Source organism: Cotesia glomerata, linkage group LG4, assembly GCF_020080835.1.
Source record: "Cotesia glomerata isolate CgM1 linkage group LG4, MPM_Cglom_v2.3, whole genome shotgun sequence".
NCBI classification, from domain to species: Eukaryota; Metazoa; Arthropoda; class Insecta; order Hymenoptera; family Braconidae; genus Cotesia; species Cotesia glomerata.
Window position 1 is genome coordinate 10,746,780 of NC_058161.1, and position 17,910 is coordinate 10,764,689.

General features: G+C 28.7%; 1 protein-coding gene across 1 annotated transcript; it reads right to left on the reverse strand.

Annotated features, from left to right (window-relative positions):
• Positions 1 to 1,300: 1,300 nt before the first annotated feature.
• Positions 1,301 to 15,729, reverse strand: LOC123263359. Its single transcript, XM_044726052.1, has 11 exons — positions 15,155 to 15,729; positions 8,097 to 8,424; positions 7,718 to 8,017; positions 6,337 to 7,349; positions 5,640 to 6,260; positions 5,418 to 5,545; positions 4,735 to 5,222; positions 4,531 to 4,656; positions 2,229 to 2,436; positions 1,643 to 1,882; positions 1,301 to 1,555 (listed from the first exon to the last, which is right to left on the reverse strand). The coding sequence occupies exons 1-11, from the start codon at positions 15,252 to 15,254 to the stop codon at positions 1,439 to 1,441; spliced, it is 3,669 nt and encodes a 1,222-aa protein (XP_044581987.1). The 5' UTR covers positions 15,255 to 15,729; the 3' UTR covers positions 1,301 to 1,438.
• Between the last annotated feature and the right edge of the window lie 2,181 nt (positions 15,730 to 17,910).

Here is a 17,910-nt window from a genome sequence, read left to right on the forward strand (position 1 = left end):
TGAAGCTAAAAAAGTTCGATACAAACAAAAGACAGTCCGAAATTCGAAAACATGGTTCTGTACTTTCTCCTTACATGCTATTTTTTACAGATTTTAGAATTTTGTCAGTTTTCCAATTCTAAGATCATATTCCATCTATTAAAATACACCTGTCATTAACAATCGGGTTTAATGGATTTTTTTTTTTCATATTTATAACTGCAATTTTCTCGATTTTTTTGATTTTTTGAGATTTTTAAAAATTTTAAAACGTCAATGGGACAAAAAAACTTCAGATTTAAATTCAGTGGAACAAAGTACATAAAAATCATACTCAATCTGAATCCAAAAAATTTTTTTAATCTCGATAATTTCGATTTTTCATGATTTCTGGCAATTTTTTTTTAGTTTTTTGCAATTTTTTCAAATTTTGACGGCTCAAGAAGCTACTTAACGTTTAGATTCAGATTCTGTGAATTGAAATACATAAAAATCATACGTGATCTAGGTCCAAAAAATTTTTTTCATTGCTGTGACTGCAGTTTTTCGCAATTTTTTGGGGTTTTTTGCATTTTACTCAAAATTTTGAGGGTGTATGGGCAAAACTGATTTCAGATTCGGATTCAGCGCGTCGAAATACATAAAGATGAGTAGGTCCGGTCAAAAGTACAGAGCACTTTTTTTTTTTGTGAGCTGGTGTAATTTATCATTTCTATGAAAAGAAAAGACACATAATAATTAACAATATATTGTAAAAAAAAAAAAAAAAAAAAAAACGAGGGTTGAAATTAAATGATTATATGTTACGTGGTCAGATAAGTTCGATTGTGTAAACTAAACCGCCTGCGGGCAATATCATTGAATCAAATTGATAAAATATACCTGAACGATAATGCTGAAGCAATAAAGTTTTTTTTCAAGTGCAAATTTGCAACAAGTTTTTTTTTAATTTTTAACAGTCCAAACTGTTAATTTCTTTTTTATTTTATATATTTTTGTAATGAATGAGATCATACAACAAAGACGACCAAGATAAAATAAAGTTTAACTCTAGATGTCATTGTATAATTAAAAAAAACGAGTAAGTATTGAATATTTACGTGTATTCAATATTTATGTGAGTATTATTGTTATATTTTTTTTTCTTATCGTACACAAAATTTATAAATTTTTTTTTGAGAAAGACCATCACCATCAATTTTCAATGTATTCTTGTATAACTTAAATTTTGATCAACTTGATAATATTTTATTTATAAACTTTCATTAAAATTTTTAGTTTAAATTACAAAAAACACGTTTAAATTAATTTATTATATAATTTGTTTTATTAATTACTGTTAGTTTTAAACTTACTTTATTTAAAAAAATAATGAGCTAGAGTAAAATTGCATCCACAATCGATACAGTAACTGTTATTCACAATTTGAACGTAAAATAAAGTTTATTTACTTTTTTATTTACGTTCTATAATACGGTCTTGCCATACTGTATGTCGACATTGGTATGTTATTTTTTGATAAATGGTGAGCATCACCTTGATCATATTCGACATCGTAATAAATACCACTTTGGTTCTGTAAAAAATAATAATAATTATTACTTAATTAAAATGTGAATACGTAAATTATTATATAATTATTTTATTAGCGTTTTAATCTTACTGCCAAAGATGATCTAGATTTGGGTCTGGGTACATGAAAACCATTACTGGGAATCAAGTCAGCTCTGTCTTTATCTTGTGGTTCTGAATCAGAACTATCAGGATCAGGTTGATATCTTTGCCTAGGCCTTGGTGGAGCTTGTAATCTTGGTAATGGAACTGGAGGAAGCGTACCATGACAACTGAGAGTCGGATAGCCAAATACGGCTGAACTGGGTCGTGTGGGGCCTAATGGTTCTGTCTGATTAGAAATTCAACATAAATATTACATTAAATATCTTTTGAATAAAATTTTTGTTTACGATTCTATTGTATGGGTATTAAATGAAATCCAAGTAATTTAACTTAAGTTAACTTGATTTTACGAGAAACCTTTTATTTCATGCAAGTTTAAAAATAATTTAATACTTTTTTAGTCTTAAAATAAAATTTAGATTCAGTAGATAAAATACATGTAAAAATAAGTTTTAGAAAGACAAAAAATTGTTTAACGTGAATTTTATAGAAACTCACAGTATGATATATATCACTATATTATGATATTAATATATTGTTATGTATAATAAAATGATTTCAATTAAACTTACTGCATATAAGTTAGCTGTCGCCATACGTTCAGTTATGTGGCCCCATAAATAAGGTGGTAAATTAGGAGGAGGGCCTTGTTTCACAGAAGCTAAAGTACCCACAGAACCAACTCTCGCTAATGTACCTGGCAAAGTACCTGGAATCCCATTCTGCATGTAACCATAAACTGGAGAACCCATAGGTTTTTGATCTCTTGATAATCCTCGACTGGCAAAAATAATTATTTTATTAAATTTGAATGTACAGTCGTCGTCATTGATTTGTAACGGTTGGCAATGATTCGAGTAAAATAAAAAATTCTCAATTTGGACATCTCTCACTAAAAATTTCAATTAATAATATGTTTGGAAAATAAAAAAAATAACCAATATCAAATAGCTATAGCTAAATATAAAGACATTTACTAAAATATTAGATCATATCATTATACAAAATTAAAATTAAAAAGGCCTAAAATTAGAAAATAGACCATTAAAGCAATTAAAATTTTTTAAAAATGGAAATATAAACAGAAGAAACAAAGGAAATTAAAAAAAAAATGACAAACCTAAATTCAGACAATTCGAATAAAAGACATCAAGGTTATTTGACATATACACAAATGAACAACTCTGAATATAGAAAAGCTTTACAAATGAACATCTCTAATTATGGACAAGAAAATTCGGAAATCTCTCAATATGGACATCTCTCATTAAAGAAAATAAAAAAAAAAAAAAATACAATATTTATAAATTAAAAAATAAGTAATAGTTCAAAAAAATATGCTTTAACATAACACCAAACTAAAAAGTAAGAATAAATTTTTCGGAAAATTTAAAATTAAGTTAAAGTGATTGAAAAAAAAAAAAAAAATCATTTTTATGTAAGTGTGGGGATCAGATAAAAACAATTATTCAAGGGTAATATACTCTGCACCAAGACATCTTCTTCGGAAAACTTTCCTGAAAAATTAATTTTTATTAATCATAGGTAATGTACGATTTTTTTATTTTTAGGTAGATTTTTTTAGAAAGCTATCTATTGAACAGATCATTATGAATTTTATTATAGTATTACGTTAGTAGTCAAGAAAGAAAAGTTTGATATAAATAACCCTCGTCATTGACTCTAGTCATCAGCGATGAACGCTGCATCAACCGCGTACTCCTATGACCTGGACAATTTGAGCGACGACGAGATGGCGGGCGATTCGTCTCAATCATCAAATTCAGCGTATCATCAAAACGGATCATCGTGTACCGGGGTAATGGTAATTACAACCGCGCAATTAGCCGCGACTCTGGCACGTGCCGGTTCTGATACTCAATCGGCACTAACCCCTCAAAAATCTACCTAAAAATTAAAGAATCGTACATTACTTATAATTAATAAAAATTAATTTTTCAGCAAAGTTCTCCGAAGAAGATGTCTTGGTGCAGAGTATATTACCCTTGAATAATTGTTTTTATCTGATCCCCACACTTATTTACATAAAAATGATTTTTTTTTTTTTTTCAATCACTTTAACTTAATTTTAAATTTTCCGAAAAATTTATTCTTACTTTTTAGTTTGGTGTTATGTTAAAGCATATTTTTTTGAACTATTACTTATTTTTTAATTTATAAATATTGTATTTTTTTTTTTTTTTATTTTCTTTAATGAGAGATGTCCATATTGAGAGATTTCCGAATTTTCTTGTCCATAATTAGAGATGTTCATTTGTAAAGCTTTTCTATATTCAGAGTTGTTCATTTGTGTATATGTCAAATAACCTTGATGTCTTTTATTCGAATTGTCTGAATTTAGGTTTGTCATTTTTTTTTTAATTTCCTTTGTTTCTTCTGTTTATATTTCCATTTTTAAAAAATTTTAATTGCTTTAATGGTCTATTTTCTAATTTTAGGCCTTTTTAATTTTAATTTTGTATAATGATATGATCTAATATTTTAGTAAATGTCTTTATATTTAGCTATAGCTATTTGATATTGGTTATTTTTTTTATTTTCCAAACATATTATTAATTGAAATTTTTAGTGAGAGATGTCCAAATTGAGAATTTTTTATTTTACTCGAATCATTGCCAACCGTTACAAATCAATGACGACGACTGTATGTATCAAATGAAATATCAATACCCACATTCTAAGATTTCGTAAACCACAAAATTGAATAATTAGTTTTAAATAAGTATTTTCATCCCTCAATTTTTATTCAACCAATGTTAAAAATGAACCATTCTTATCGTCTGCTATAAAATTTTTTTAATTTGGGATACGTCGTCTTAGTACATGGGTATCGATATACTTAACGGTACTTACCTCCACATAAATAGACCCACAATCGTGAGAATAATAACTATTATGGCACCAACTGTAGCGCCAATAGATACTCCTAATACTTCACCGTCGATTTCACATTGTGTTCCGTAATAATTGCCCGTACATCTTAATAAAAAATAGTTATTTAATTTAAATCACGAATAATAGTATTTTATTAATTGTAAAACTGATAAAAACACTCACGAGCATTGCCTAACGTTATCTTGATAAGAGCAGGTCCCTCGATTATTACAATGAGATGAAGGGCATGAAAGACATGATCTACCCACTTTGTTCGGGTCATCTTTATGGGGGTCCTTAAAACCTGGCTTACAAGAACAAGTGAATCCACCCCAATTATTCGTACAAACTGCCGAAGCATTGCAGTCATTCAATTCTGAAGATGCACACTCATCTAAATCTTGCAAGCTGGAAATTGCTCCAGAGGCTGATTCAACGTAGACAGCACTATTGCCGATGTTATTGTTTCTACGATTGAGAACCCCAAGCAAATGTTTCTGAAGATCTCCAGCTAAAGCAGGTCTTGCTGTCCGAGGTTCATACGTTAATTTCAGTGTTGCATTGACAAATACTCCACCTCGACCTTCACTTGCAAGTCCTTGGAATAGATTATTAATCGATGAATCCATATATTCATCTGAGAAAGGTGTCATCGACATCGCAGACTCAATCTGTAATGAAATGCATTATATAAAATTATAATGATGTCAACATATTTATATTGAAATTAAAACATTTTACTAAAATCGATAGATCTCAGTGAATTTCTCTAATTAGTTTGTTTTCTTAAATGTATAATATAAATTTAATGTTATTAAACACTTCTAAACTTTAAAGAAGGTTTAAATATTTTAAATTCCACCTACAGCTTTATTAGTTTCGAATGCTATTGTTTGGTAGATTTCAGATTCTTTGTCAGCAAAATCTTGACTCCATATAATTTTCCAATCATAGATTCTATCGACTCTTATCGAAACAACGATACTGACTACCTCTAAAAAAAAAAATAAAAAACATTTATTATTTTAATAAGAAATAAACATTATGATTTAGTTAAATTAATTTTACATTATTAATTAAATACAAACTTTTACATAACAGCGAGTGGCTGTGTCTAGCAAAACCAGGCTTGCAGTGACAAGCAGAAACGCCTTGAACGGTGGCACAAGCTTCATTTTGGCTTGCATCGCAAGTACTGGTTTCTCCAACGATACAAGTATCAATCCTTACAGGTGGTTGAGTTGTTCGATGACGGAAAATTGGCCTTTTTATTGGCCCACCTGGACGTGCTGAAACTAAAGTGCTTTCGATTTGTGGTTCTGCATAACCGGTACCGGTAACAGCTGGTATTTGCGATCGGGTCGGATGTATTTGAACTTTAGTAGCAGGAGTGTTTTCATCAGAATTATCAAACAAATTCAAATAAGTTCTCTTTCCATCGATACTGACAAACCCTTGACCATCAACAGCACTCGTAAGAATGACCTCAGTACCTCCTGTTGGATTTACTGATACCCTAACACTTTCACCAGAACCACCACTCGGTCCTTGAATGGCTGAAACAGTTATGTCAAAGATATCTCCTATCGGAGGATGTCGTGGAGGCAGATGAGGTCTTTGTGTTGCCAATCCTGCTGATTTAGTGTAGTCTAACGTATCATCTAAAACTATCCCTGGCCTGGGACGATAACGGTAATTATTTGAAGTAGCTAAAATGTAATATATGCATTTATAAAAATATATCTGCTATTGTTGATTATTCTTACATAAAAAAATATATTTTACCTGAACTTTGATAAAAAGGCTTTGTAGACATAGAACTCGAGTTTCGGCTCATTGTTTTAACTATATTATTTGTTTTTGTTTTTGTCGTCGATAATATTGTTGATAAACCTTCTGTAGGAGTGGAAAACTGATTATTATTGCTGTAAGTAGAATCCGTCGAAACTGTACTCGGTTCAATAAAAGTTTTTGTCTCACTTAATGTTGAAATCATTGAATTTATATTTTCTGAATTTTTTTCAAGAAGAACAATTGACGGTTGAACTTCAATCACTGTTCTTGTTGGTTCAATAACTTGAATTGAAGAACTAGTTTCGATCTTTAAAGTTGTTCTTGTAATGTCTAATTGACTACCAGTACTTGATTCTAATGATTTGGACACTGTAATTTCTTGAGAGAAATTTTTTGTTGGTTTAGTGGATGATCCTGAACTGTCTAAAGCTATAACCGAGTTTGCAGGACTTTCCGATTGAGTAAATATTGGGATTGGTTGAAGATTAGAACCAAGAATCAAAGTATTATCGACAACTTTTTTATTTTGTTCTAAAGGTGGTTGATACTTTTGTGGCTTTTTTGTAGTAATTGTTTCTTCAGTAACTGTTTCAGAAGTTGGTACTTGTTTATCATTAATGGGTTTATTTGTTGATGTATTTGTTGGTTTGGAGATATCTTTATTATTTTCATTACCATAGTAATATTCTTCATCAGATATCAAAGGCTTGTAGGATGTATTAGGTCGCTGATTGTTAACTGGTCGGTGAAAAGGCCGATTCCAAAGCTTATTATTTTGCGGCCCGATTGGTTCAGGTGTTGAAATTATATTTACGTAAGGTCTTTGGGGTGTTGGTCTCTCTTGAATTGGGGGTAATTGATTGATCGATGGTCTCTCTAAAGGAGGTGGTTTTTCAAATGGATAAGGATAATCTGGAGGTGGAGGAGGATTCATACCGGGAGTATCAAAATCTGGTGGTAATGGTGGTAAATCTGATATCCTTGGTGGTCCTCGATTATTAATTCTGAAAAATTTGTTTAACAATAAAACATTTTATTACTGTTAATATTTTTTCTTTTTTTAACTATTTATGATTAGTATATTACTAATTCAAATTTTGATACAAGTCATCTCAATCTACACATTGACATACTACTACATTGATCTTACAATCAATGTCATCATTTTTCGTTTACATTAAATCGGAAATGAAACTATTAGTCCCATATTTGTTTGTTACATTTTATTCATCTAAAAAACAAGAAAGTACCTTCGTGAAAAATGATGGTGTTGATCAAAAGATCAAAGTAGTGGTGTGTCATATATGGATTGGGAAATAGTTTATATTAAAATTTAAATTATTATTCTTGTAAAAATAAATGAATACTATACCTAGTAGCTTGTACAGGCTTGTGAGGTCGAATAGTGTTAGCTGCAACATTAACATTACCATTTAACAACTTAACTATGCCAGTTATAATGTCTTGAATATCAGGATTGGCCTGACGACTTCCTATAGAAGCGGTTTGCATGCCTAGAAGTGTACGGTTACTATAAATCCTCGGAACTTCTTGACGACTTTGTCGCTGTTGGATTAATCCAGTTAGCTGATGGGGCTCCGACATAGCAGCTTGTTTTTGCGGAGCCCCCTTGCCTTCCCCCGAAAGATAAAATTCTTTTGTTGGTTTGATACTAAAGATAAATTAAAAATTCATTTATTTAAACTTATTAAAAACATAAAAAAATAAAAAACATTCATATATTTACTTACTCAAAATATTCTGCTGGTTTTACTTCAATATTGTTTCCATCAATATCATTGACATATTTGGATGCAGTAATAACAGTATTCCATCCAATATCATGATTCCTTTCTTTAACACTTACATCTTCTACTCCTGGTTTAAAACTTTCAACATTTTTAGAATTTTTATGTTGTACTGTTGATTGAATTGTTTTATAACTACTCGCCAATTCGTCGTCAGACTCTTTTTCGGGTCCTGAATAAGTTTTGTCAGGATTGAATGAGCTTGCACTTAGAACAACATGATCTTCTGAAGAAACTAAATACGTAGGCGTATTTTGAATTGCCCCAACAGCTGAAAAATAATTTTTTTTTTTCTATTGTTATATGTTTCATCAAATGTTTAATCATTTTGTTTAAGTAACAAGATTCATAGAAATTGCTTGTCAAGGGACATAAAACATTCAATCAATGTGCAAGCTAACCAACGGTTCTCTGAGGGCTTGACGTTAAAGTGATTTCCTTTCTCTCTTTCTCTCTCACACACCGGTTCTTTCTCGCATTCTGTTTTTTTTTTACACTTTACGGAATGCGCCTGATAGTCTTTTTTTCTATCTTTTATTTTACAGATTTAAAAGAGCTTAGTTTACAAATTTCCTTTAATGTTGAAGCGGGTTTTCAAGGCTCAGATACTAAACATATCTATTTATGTCAAGTTCTAAAGCTTATAAATGTTCATATTTAATCCTGAGCTCGTAAATTGAATAATAATATTATACTCAAATAAAGGTTGGCAATAGCCTAATCGGCTCGGTACCTGCATTTCGAAAGAGTGGGACCAGGGTTCGATTTCGGCGCGCACCAATATTTTTCAATGATTATAAACTAAGAATATGTGCGTTTCATTGCCAGCCTCTGTACCAGTCGGGTTTTCTGTGGTTTTCCCATATAGTTATGGAGGTAAAATGTCATTATAGAAGTACCTCCATACTATTTAAGACCGTAATGCAAATGCAGGTACTGATTATAACGCGTAAGTCGGCCACAGTCGCAGCACATGTGTGTCGGGCATGAAAGAAAAAATCCCGACATGCAGGGGGGTGGGGACGAAAAAGTGGTTGAGAGTTATAATGACAGGGTTGAGAGATTATATTGCGGAGAAAAAAGTAGAGAGACAATAATTCCCCACCCTCCCTTGTAAAACACTCTACAGTGATACAAGTAAAACCATCCTCAATTATAACCTCAATTATTATACTCAAATAATCAATAAACATCCATAAAGAAGAGTGACAATTTATTTTTTTGTATTTTAGCGCACACTTTACCAAGTGGTAGCATGTGATTACGATTTCTCTTGATTTACGAACTCAAGTTCAAAGATTTTTGTTCATTTAAACTCATGTATTATTGTTAGACGGTTGAACTGTTTATTAAGCTTTAATTTTCTTTTAGTCTCTGGACGTCAATTTTTCGCTGTTATTTATTTTTGATTAGAAAAAAAATATCTTTGTTAATAATTCATGTCCTAATAGCCAGTAAAACTAAAAAATATATCTAACATCTTTACTTAAAAAAAAAAAATATATATATATATATATATATAAATAAATAAAAAAATCTGGAAAACGGTTGACCCTGCAGGCCATTCCTGGAACTTCTCGCTTATTTTTTAGCGTAACGCTCGAAAATCTATTAATTTTTTGAGCTCTTCGAGCTCAAATTTTTACATTTAAATTTTTAAGTGGCTATAATTTTTAAACGTGTTCTTCGACTCCGACTTGCTTGGTGGCATTCGATGCAGTTTTTTTAGTACCAAAAATAATCCGAACCTTAACGGTTTTTCACGGTTAAGAACTGATTAGTTTTTGGAATCGATCGATAAAGGCGTTTAAAAATTATCCAAAAAATCCACATTTGAAAAAAATTTTTCTTGTAGTTTTTTTGAGATTTCTCAAAATCTACCAGTCCGAATCGGTCCAAATTTTAATGAAAATCTAAGTTTGGTCAAGCCCTTTCGAATGGCACCAACTTCGATCGAGTCTGTCAAGCCGTTCAAAAGTTATGAGAGGGTTACATACACACACACAAACATACATACATACATATATGCATACGGACATAGTGACATCCTCAGGAAAATGGTTGAAATTGCTTTCCAGGACCTTAAAACGTGGAGATCTGATAAAAACTCGATTTTCGAAAATCGGGGTGAAACCAATAACTCCTCGATTTTTGAAAATTTTCAATTTTCTTATTTAAAAATTGTCGATAAGTTAATTAAACAGTTATTCAATTAGTAAAACAGAGGTAGAATCTGAATAAATTTTTTTTTAGTAATAATTTTATATTCACTGCTTATCAAATGTGCAAAAAAAATATAAAAAAAAATTTATTTTTTTAAATAATTCGTAAGGTAAAAGCCCCAATATATGATCATGTACCAGTATATGATCACTCCATGTATTTGTATACCTATATTTGTGAATATAGATATACAAATACATGGAGTGATCATATACTGGTACATGATCATATATTGGGGCTTTTACCTTAAATTAAAAGTTACTAAATAAAATTTTTTTATATTATTGCTTACATATTTTTGTATTATTTTGTATTCGATATTTAATACCCATTTTTAACAAATAAGTTTATTAAAGATGTTTGTTTAATTAAAATTTATAATCATGTAATTGATGAAATAAGAATAAAACAATATTTTTTATAATAATTATTAAAATTTTATTTATGTTGGAAATAATTATATTTATTATAAGATCTATAGGTTTACAGATTAAAAATATTGTCTACGCTCAGTACAATCACGTAATAAATGCAATTATTTAACATAATTTAGTCTTAGTCGAATAAAAACTAACTGGAAAAAATATAATAATAAATTAGTGAATAATACAGTAGACTAACGGTTATGGAAAGTAGAATATGCCTTTGTCGCGAACACCAAACGCTAAGAATGTTGAAAGTATCAAAGAATCTTACTCGAAAAGACTGATCTATAGTACATATCAAGAATCATATACACGCATATGAATGATACTTAGGAAATTATAGTTATTGAAATATAATTATTTATATTAAATTATTTTCAATGATTTATTAGATGATGATTCTACTAGTAACACGAACATTAATGCTCAGGCCATAACATAATCGAAGAATAGAGACGAGATCTGTGGGAATGTAGGTGAGTTGTTTTACAATCGAGACTTGTTAGTATGTTAGTCTAGAAGTCTAGAATACTTGTTTATGTTTATACGAACAAAAGTACAATGAGAGACAACAATTTATGCCTGCTTGTGTTGCTTTGGTATCGATGAAAGTTTGGATTTATGAAAATTTGTCCAAATAAATATGAAAGTTTGTAAAAATGCTGATGAATATAAATGAATAAAAGCACTGAAAAATTTACGTATAATTGTATATAAATACAAATGATTCTATGTAAATTAGCTAATTTAAATATTAAATAAAAAATTTGATTCTAAATTTTATGCATTTAAACGGTGTATTAGATGTGTCCATCAAACAATTAGAACATTTTTCGTTTTTGAGATAATTGAAAAAGAGTGTTTCTATATTACTAAATTTTTTTTAACTGAACAAACTGATTCCAATCAGGCTTCGAAGAAAAAAATAAAAAAATTGAATTAAAAAAATTAATTAAATAAAAAAGCTTCTAATCGTTAATTTGAAAAACGTTTTTTCTTTACTTTTTATTTTTCAACAACCATATGTCTCTAACAAGTTAATCGAATTTGATCTAGTTTGCGACATTTGCCATAGTTATTTGAAAATAATATAGCTGAATAAATTTTGAAATTGATACGCTCAGAAGTTTTGAAAATTATTTCAAAGAAAAATTTCTACTTTCCAATAAATTAAAAAAAAATAAATATTTAATTTGCACTTTTTTTGTACAGAGAAGAAAAACATTGTATTAACTATAGTAACGTTATAGCTACTGCTAAATTAATGGGTTAACTGTTATGTTTAGTTAGTAAGATTTCTTATTTTAGTTGGAGAATTTCACTATTTGGACTTGTGGGTAGAAAAATTAGTACGTCAGCATTGTAAATTCCACTGGAGAAAGATAATATTCTTTACTATTGAACTTAAAAAAAAAGTAATTAATGCGACTACATAGATATTATAATGGTTACTATATTGCCGTGCAAATAATCAGCTATACTATGATGGTGTAATAATTGCTGTTAGAATAAAGTAAGAGTTCCAATTTGTTTTTTTCAGGATGGTTCATTTTTCATAGAGTTTTACTATTTATATAAAATGACTAATAATTGAGTACTCTTCGATAATGCTAATGATCGTTAAAATTTTTTTTCAGATCGAACTTGAGAAATTTGAAAATAGTTTCAGTCGAAATAAGAATAAAAAATGACTGAATTTTGAATTATGTAAAAATTAAATCTCATTTAGAAACTATTTGATTTAAACCGGAAAAGTATTTTTTTTTTGCATTCCTTACTGAATCGTGTGTACTAAAGTTTAAAAGTAAAAATTTGCAAATGAGACAGAACTCAGTCATTGGGTCTTTATTTTTCATGAATCTGAATGTAAAACGAAGAATCGAAATGATTTGTCAAGTTTCTCGTGAAATTCGTTGGTTTTATCCATGTTACAAATTGACGAATGCTAATGTTTGAAATATTTTAATATAGTTTAAATAAATTTAAATTTTTGGTCATTAAGTGACACTACTATATTCATTAGAGTTTCCTGATTTTTGTCACATATTTTCCACTATGTGAATTTAATATAAACTAGTGATAACAATCGAATGTCAGTGAATTTCATGAAATTCATTGTCAAAAATAAAGCTCTATTTTAAAAAATGCTTGACATTATAGAAGTTTCTATATCGATAGAATTCTATATCGATTTTGACTAAATCTTCTTAATCTCATAAATCCCCTCTTGTAATAAATAATCAATTTTTGATAATGATCGTTCAATTATTTTAAAATAAACCAATCATAATTATGAATTAAAAAATGAAAATTCTAAAAGTTCACATTTAAAAACAAATTGTTACAACTCTAATGTAGAAAATTTTTGGTTGGACTGTCTCGCCCCAAATATTCTTATTATACTTAAATATTAACAGAGCTTATTAAATTGAAGTTGAAGCCAAATTTTGAAGATATTTGCTGCTAAATTTCAATTGAAGAAAATTGAAATCATTCATTTAGCATAGAGTACATTCTTATAGTATGACCTTTTTCGGCCTCATATGATCACTTATGTCTTATGTCCCTGGTGAGGTCGGTGTGTCGCTTACGCGCCATACGATACGAGAATGTTTTTCATCTTGATGGTTAGCCCAGCTCTCCAAGCTGTAACGGAAGACTTAACGGTATCTCAATATTTATTCTTTTCACTTGGCTTGCGACGTTTGTTCGTGAGTTTTATAATTCATTATTTTATTCATTATCACTTTTCAATTCAGTATTATTTCTGTAGAAATTGGCAAATATTTAAGAAAAATTTCTTCATGTAATATATTCAACGCATATATTCATGACAATGATTTATTTGATTTCTATTTATTAAAATTTTAATTCACTAAATTTTTTTTAGGCTTGCGAACATTATATACTTTGTAATATGAAACGTTAAAGGATGTACTTTAATCTACGATAGATAAAAATTTGGAATTATTCACTATTGAAACTCACTTTTTCTTTTTAGACAAAACTAAATTTATTTATGTGATATGCAGAATATCACGACAGTGAGACTTTCTCGTCTAATGCAGTTAACAAAGCGAAAGTTTAATGACGAAACACGTACCGCATGTCACTCGTCATAATTTTATTTTTTGCATTGTAAAAAATTTTTACTATTTTCACGAATATCTTCGCTTTAATAACGCGCTTGTTATGTTTCAAAACCGCTTAACTGACAATTTTTACATTTTTTAAAAGTTATCTTTAAACAAAATTTTTCCTATTAGATCTCTAAAAATTTTATTTTATTTGTTAATGGAAAATATTTTTAGAAATTTTCATAAAACTATTTGAAAGAAAAAAGATAAATTACGGATTGAAAGTAACATAAAGAGTAAGATGCTAAAAATTTCAAATAAAAATTTAATCAAGGGGTTTTAAATATGACAGCTGAATGTCACCTATTGATTTTACCCTTCAGTTACACGATATTTTTTATATTCTGAATTAAAACTAACAATATCATTGTACGCACATAATACTCAAATAACATTCATTCACTCAAACTGATTCGTGCTAAAAGTTTTTTTTTTTATATTTATAAACTGCTGTATTGTTGAATAATAACATTCAGTAAATATCAATGTTTTTTTATTTTCACATTTTTGGCTACAGGTGTTCAACCGTATTTAGGTCATAAACACGAAGATAAAATTATATGGTTCGCATGAATGCGAGCTCTGCATCATAATTCATTCGTTATAAAAAAAGAAAACCGGATCAAGAAAATTCAAAAACAACCATGCAAAGAATAAATCTGCTTGTCACACAAAATTTATTGGCTTTCTCCTTCTTGTATGTGTTAGTTTCGGTTTTATTAATTTTTTCTGTCTATTAAATTAATAACTACTGAAAATTCATTCTATTATACAATTTAACAGCAGTTTATTTAATTTTGTTACATCGTTAGTTATTGAACCAATAATAATCATCATCATTATATTATAATATAAATATATGAAATAATTTAACTTTCACTATTTCGCCGATTCTGCTATGCGTCATCAAGAAACAAAAGAATACACTCGAAAAATTAAAAAAAAATTCCAAGTAAAAACTTTCGACTGACGTCACTAAGTTCTACGAAAATCCTATACTAATATTAATAGAAAGTATTGAATAACGTCATTGGTACAGAACAATTTCACGATACCATCTAAAATTACTTATAATATTAAAATTTGTCCCAGGGTTAAAATTATATGGAATAATATACCGTATAAATAATTATGTTTGGTTAACCGAACATAAGTATATTAAGTTTAGATTATTATAAATAAAATTAAACATAACAAAGTTATATAAAAAATTTACCTAAATTCTGAAAACAAATTAAGAAAATCACAAATATCACTGACATACTTCCAACTACTGTTTGTCTGTTCTTTAAAGTTCTTATACACAATCCTCCCATTGTATTTCAATTACGGCACTCAACAATACTTAAAGTCATTGAATAACGTTGCTAAATTTTAAGAAAAATCCATGACTTAACCAACCACCACCAACTATTTCTTTTTTAAGTGTTAGCTTTAAATTAAGATCTTAGGTTCATTATAGCTATTAAGAAACTGATGGCCTATCCTGTTGTACTATCCGTAACATTTTTTTCTTCTGTATATAATTCATCCGTAATTTTTAAACATCATAGTTTAAGTATTTGTTTTTTAGATTTGCTTACTATTCTTCGAAGCAACAATTTAAATTTCTTCTTGTACAATCACCAGATTCTTAAATCAAATAACCTACTTATCGAACTCATTGATCAGGGATACGTGGAGGTGAACTTGAATTGTTTCGTTTCACTGTATTTAACTTTTTGTAAATAATTACATGTCAAAATTATTTTGTTACTTTGAGGTAAAAATTATTGTTTTTTTTTTTGTCAATCTTAAAGAAGAAAATATATTTTTTTAAATTAAAAATAGTTTTTTGTTACAATCAACTTTCATTCTAAACAATATTGTTCAGTTCAATTTGTTAGAAATTTTGGAGTAAGAAGGTCAATAACATCAGTAATGTATTGAATAAATATAAATAGTACTATGAGTAGGAAATGATAATGTTCTTAACACGCTTGGTTTCGCGTTTGCGACGCGGTCGTTCACTTTGTACTGGCTTATGGCCACAGGTATCTCTCCAGAAGGATAGGGAATACTCAGTTACAACTTCTCCCACTTCGATTATGTGAGGCCCATGACTGGACTATAGTAAACCTAATGCCACGTCCTGTCGCAATTACATATAGGTACAGGTGGATAAATATATATTTTTAATTTTCACCGGAAATGCCCAAACTAAGCTTCTGTTAAAAAATTCTATGAAAATCAAATACATCGTCTCACTCCAAAATATCTCAGGAAATGCCCAAACGCAGCCCCTGTTAAAAGCGGAACTCAAAATTCCAATTTTAAAAGGTTCTCCACGGGAGTTACATTTTGGCACACCCTAATATATATATATACATACATATATATATATATATATATATATATATATATATTGTTATGTAAGAAAAATTAATTGATTTTACATTTAAATTATTTATTGTGTTTAAGTATTCGGTCCTAGCGTGTTAGGCTAATAGACCGGGAACTTCCGAGTTTCTATTTATTGAGAATGATAGGTTTGTTGAATAAATTGGACGTTGAATAATTTTAATACATATATTGTTTAAATCAAAAATTAATATCATTAGTTAAATTACAATAATTACAATTATTACACAGTGATTCAAAGTTAACTTTTTCTTTCATATAACGATTTTACGATGTTATTAAATTCACAAATATTAGTTATTTAAAATGTACCTGATAAAAATGATGAACTTTGTTGATTTGACTTACTCTTTAGATTTGATTCACTTCATAATTATACTTTTAATTTTACAATCTTTTATTCGTTATTCGGTAAATTTAACACGTGGTCTATTCAGACTTATTAAAACTTATAAGTCTATCAGACTTATTAAAACTTTAGGTGATGTTAACACTAGGACGTCAGGACAACGAGAGAGATTTTCTTGTGAAAATTGTAAGGTGTCGAATTTTAGGGCGTTACTAATTTCCACTTATTGGGGGAACCAAATGTCCAATTATTTGTCTATTTTCTTGGGCCTTTACCCTCTCTCTTAAGTTGTTCAAAAATATCGCATGAGTCCCCTCTACTTGGGTCAGAGTGCAATATAGTTTTCTTACTTACTCTTATGTTCTATTAAATATCTATGTGTTTGTGTATACGTAAGCGCATTTACAAATGCTCTGTTTGTTATATACCCTATTTTATCAACTAAAGATTCAAAAATTTATTCTTCTGTATACATTTATACCGCATACATAATTATTTATTACAATCGTATTATGTCGTTATTAGTAGTTATAAACTAATCATATTCTTACCATTTTAGCGTAGAAATTTGATCAAATGATAATTATAAAAAAAATTTTAATACTGAATTCCTTAATATCCGTTTACCTATTATTAACATGTAATTAATTAATAGATTAACATGTAATTAATTGTTTTAAAAAGAACATACAATTTTACTGAAATAGATGTTACGTAGATAAAAAAAAAATAGCTTAGAATTTCAATATTTTACATTCGAATCTGGAAAACGGTTGACTTTGAAGGCTATTCCTGGAACTTTCCGCTTTTTTCGAGCTTAAAACGCTTAGCTTAAAACGCCTAAAAATCTTCTATTTGATTGATTTCTGAGTTCAAAATTCTGAGAATTGTTTTGAATCAATTTGTTAAGATTTTTAAACGAGAGTATCTATTAAAAGTGTCGTTTGATTTAGATTTACTTGTCGGCATTTAACTAGTTCTTTAATCCCAAAAAGTATTTATAGGGTCGATTGCAGAAGAATTTTAAAGCCGCTTTAAATAAATAAACAGATCAATATATATAAATATATATTATAGCATTTCATTTATTCTCAAACAAAATAAATTTATTGGATTAATTATTCGGTTTTTAAGAATTAAAACAATTACACATTTTTTAATTAAAATTTAAATGAATTTATTTCTAAGAATATTATGTTTACAACAAATGCAAGTTTTATTTT

Bases quoted from the DNA above. Each gene is read 5' to 3' on its own strand.
- LOC123263359 (XM_044726052.1), bottom strand. From the start codon at position 15,254: ATGGGAGGATTGTGTATAAGAACTTTAAAGAACAGACAAACAGTAGTT. The intron at 6,261-6,336 runs GTAAAATATATT...ATTACATTTTAG, and splicing joins GCCTTTTTATCAAAGTTCAG to CTACTTCAAATAATTACCGT. The intron at 4,657-4,734 runs GTGAGTGTTTTT...TTTTTTATTAAG, and splicing joins GATAACGTTAGGCAATGCTC to ATGTACGGGCAATTATTACG.